The 4037-nt window shown below is 31.4% G+C and overlaps 1 protein-coding gene across 1 annotated transcript; it reads right to left on the reverse strand.

Annotated features, from left to right (window-relative positions):
* Positions 1 to 2924: 2924 nt before the first annotated feature.
* Positions 2925 to 3427, reverse strand: LOC112690161 (zinc finger BED domain-containing protein 5-like). The gene is made up of 2 exons (XM_025564109.1): positions 3322 to 3427; positions 2925 to 3244 (listed from the first exon to the last, which is right to left on the reverse strand). Exons 1-2 carry the CDS (start codon positions 3425 to 3427, stop codon positions 2925 to 2927), a joined length of 426 nt encoding a protein of 141 aa, XP_025419894.1.
* Positions 3428 to 4037: the final 610 nt, after the last annotated feature.

Here is a 4037-nt window from a genome sequence, read left to right on the forward strand (position 1 = left end):
TCATTTCATTTTGTTGTCTGTTTACGAGCGCAAATTGCCGTAAAGGCTTATATTTATTATTTAAGTTTATATTATCTGTCCGTGTGTTATATGTTATTACAGCATTTTAGTTAGTTGCAGCTGGCCAACCTGCGCTCCACCAAATTGTGAGTTTTATACATTTTATTTATTAATTGTTTATTTTATTTATACTTTTATGTTGCTGTAAATCATTCATATATTTATTATAATTTAATTGTTTGTCCAAAAGGGCAAAAACTGCCAAACAATACACGACAACATTTTTACACTATGTTGAATTACTATATTTTTTAATCCCTATTTTTCTTGTAGTTTTGAGCACATATACACAGACACGGACACACGTCACACACCACTACACCACATAGCTCACTAGTATTTGCACAGCGAACTCAACCAATTCTGGTCGAGCTACATTACACACAAAATACACAGATCGGTCGGTGTGCAGATGTAAGAAGCATTTGGTGACTGGTGTGCAGGTATTATTATTATTCTTATGTTCAGGGCCCGTACACCGGTATCTTTTGTGTGGCTCACGGATGTTCCAATGTTATTTTTTTTTAACGAGATTGACCAACTCAGTAATATTAAGGATAATATTCTTTATTATATTACTGGTTATATTTTGTAAGGAAATTAGGAAATTACTTAAAATGATTGTACAACATGTGTAGACAATCTTATAAGACAATCAAGTGAACTTAACTATTGTCACAAATATTTTTATTTCATATCAACTGATGTAAAAATAGTGGAGGATTGTTTAAGAGTTCGAATAATGTTTTGAAATTAGTTAAATACACTGAAAATTTATCATTCAAACTAAGCTGTTATTTTACTTCTATTATATCTGGTTTATCTGTAAAAATAATAATCCAGACAAAAATTACGATTATAATTTCTATTTACTATCAATGCTAAATATTCCTCTGGATATTGAAATATCAACAGACGCTGTACTCGATGAATTATCAAAAGCATCAAAACGAATTAATATCAAATTGTAAGGTTAAACTATAAAATATACATTTTTTTAAATTTAATTATGCTATGACCTTTAATAGAAAAATAATACAATTGTATAAATACTTATATATATATATATATATATATATATATAAATGGTAACCCCCATAAACGAATTCTGCGTACGCCACTGCATCGGATAGATATACCAAAACCCTTAAGTACGTACGAAAAATTAAAAATTGTATACATAAAATTAGAAAAATTCAACAGCATTAAGCAATAACTATTGTTATGCTTATTTATGGTTGTTTTATAACCAAAAGTTTGTTTATTCGTGGGTTGACATTTGAAACGCATAAAAATGAATTATTTTCTATTTCTATTGTATTTCAAGATAACACTCGAAATATTTTCATGTGCCAATTATTCGTATCGTTAATGGTTAATGATGGAATATATTTTGTAGCTGGTTAAACAATCAGATTAAATTAGTTTTAATCATAAAGGGGTCGTGAAGCGATTAACGTCAATTTTTACCTATTTTGGGGTTTCGCGATGATGATCGTACACCCGCAATGCTGTTTGAATTGCTTGAAAAATAGTCGGTTTAAAAATATTATGTGTTATAATTTTTTATCGCGTTTACAAGCGCATTTTTTTTTTAAGAGATTCGAATCTGTTGTTCACCGAACTTATGATTTTACACAGTGTTCGAATAGTGGGTGGGGGATTGAGTTTCCTAATTATTTTTACGATCAAGCGTCAACCCTAAGGGGCTACGGCACGAGGTCTTTTTTTTTTTAAGTGACGGAGAGGAGAGTAAAAAATTCCGGCTACGCTCTTTTTTTCTCTGGGCTTTATTTATTATTCGTTTAGTTTTTTTTTTTTTTTTTTGTATGCTATCCGGAGACTTTTATTTCCTCGGCTACTCGAGTGTACACCGACGACAGTAGATGCACCTACATAAAATACGGTGCGATAAACGAAAAATACGAATGCACGAAAGATTCAAACGTGATCGTATTATGTCCGTTCAACACCCCTAGGGGGATTTTTTTTTTTTTTTTTCTTCATCCGATGCGTTCACGCGAGGCACTTACGTTACCACACAATACAGCGGACATTATGCACGTTACTGTTACGCAGCAGCGACACAAAGTTATGTGCCGTCGACGGCGCGTCCGTCGGTAGACTTACGAATGGCCATTGTACTGCATTTGTGGGAACCAGTTGTTCCGTGAGCGAACGACGCGATAACAAAGTGTACGCGGGGCCGTAAAAGTCGCAATAAATCCATCGGCGTACATTATGTAACGTATAACTGCGTACGATTGCGTCCGGCATTCGGTCGAATGACAATGGTAATAACAACAACAATGAACGCGGTCTGCGGTGCGCAGTCGGCCCGCGGAGCGTTGTAACGTTACGTTTTCGGTGCTGTAATTATTTTTCGAAAGGAAAAAGTACACGCGCGTATCAATTATTATTGTTACGTGCGTTTCATTTTTACGATTATTATTGTTTTAACGGCTCGTACGTCGCCGTCGCAGTAATATTATAACGTAACGTCGGGCAGAAACACTGAAGCCGGCAAAAATTGTATGGCTCTAAAACAGTGGTGCGCAACCTTTTTTTATCCACGATCCCCCAAAATGATTTATTTTGATAATACGACCCCACTTCCTACCAACATTATGTTAGTGTATAATATAAATTTACTTAATAGTCCTAATGTATACAAACATTTTATTTATATACATTAAATAATTAATTTTAGGCAATTTTAATATTTCTTAAATGTAATTAATCAAAAAAAAATGAAAAGAAAAAAAAAACAAAATTAAGGTTTTATAAAAATTAAAAAATGTATTATTATAATAAAAATCAAAGTTGTAATGTTTTTAAAATTATAAAATTACTATTTAATTATTTTAATGAGAAACTTGAGCTTGCATTGTAGACATGATTGATTCTATGTTTGGTTTGATATTTGACACTGCTATTCTTAAATCAGCTTCAACATTAAATCTGGTGCGATAATTGTTTTTAATTATCGTTGGTGTTGAAAATGCTATTTCGCATAAATATGTTGATGCAAAAGGTAATAAAATTGATATGGCTTGGTTTGATAATTCTGGATATTCAGATATGATGGAAATCCAAAATGTATCACATGTATTTTCCTGAAATCTAACACGTAGATTTTCATCTGATGACAATTCAACAAGTTCTTCGTTTATTTTTAAATTTCCTAATTTTATTTCATTGATATTAAAATGAAATGGATTTCTTATCCAACTTAGACTTTCTTCTGGGAAATCATCAAACCGTGCATTAAAGTTTGTAAACTTATTGGATGAGCAGTTATAATTTCTTTTATCATATTAATATCCATATCATTATCACTGAGGAATTCTGATAAACATGAAAACATTTCAAATTTGTCATCGTCAATATCATTTTTCCACAGAAGAATTTATCTTTTTATAAGCATTGATTTTCTCAGATAGAAATAGAATATTAGTATTTTTCTCTTGTAGGCTTAAATTTAGACAATTTAGTTTTTCAAATATATCTGCAAGATAACCCAGAATTGCGAGCCATTTCTCGTCTAAAAAATGTTCCGAAAGTTTATTATTACGTTTCAGAAGAAAAATTCGTGCTTCAACTCTGAGTTCAAGAAGGCGTGATAATATTTTACCACGAGACACCACTATACTTTGGTATGAAGTATTCATTTTTCATGATCAGAACCCATTTCATTGCAAAGTATAGTAAAAAGTCTGGAATTTAATGACTTTGATTTTATAAAATGTATTACACTTATTTTGTAGGTACTGAAGTAAAATTACGCATAGTATTTTTTTGAAATTTTAATTGAATTTTCATACCTTTTAAAAAAGTCTTCCTCTTTATGTTGGAATTGGGGATGTTAAGTTACTAAATGTCGTTTTAGCTTTGATGGCTTTATACTTTCTGAAGCTAATCATTCTAAGCAAATAACACATTTCGGCTCACCTTTTTCAACATCGAAAGTGAATCCA

Source organism: Sipha flava, unplaced genomic scaffold (genome assembly GCF_003268045.1).
Source record: "Sipha flava isolate LNK unplaced genomic scaffold, YSA_version1 113_pilon_pilon, whole genome shotgun sequence".
Lineage (NCBI taxonomy): Eukaryota > Metazoa > Arthropoda > Insecta > Hemiptera > Aphididae > Sipha > Sipha flava.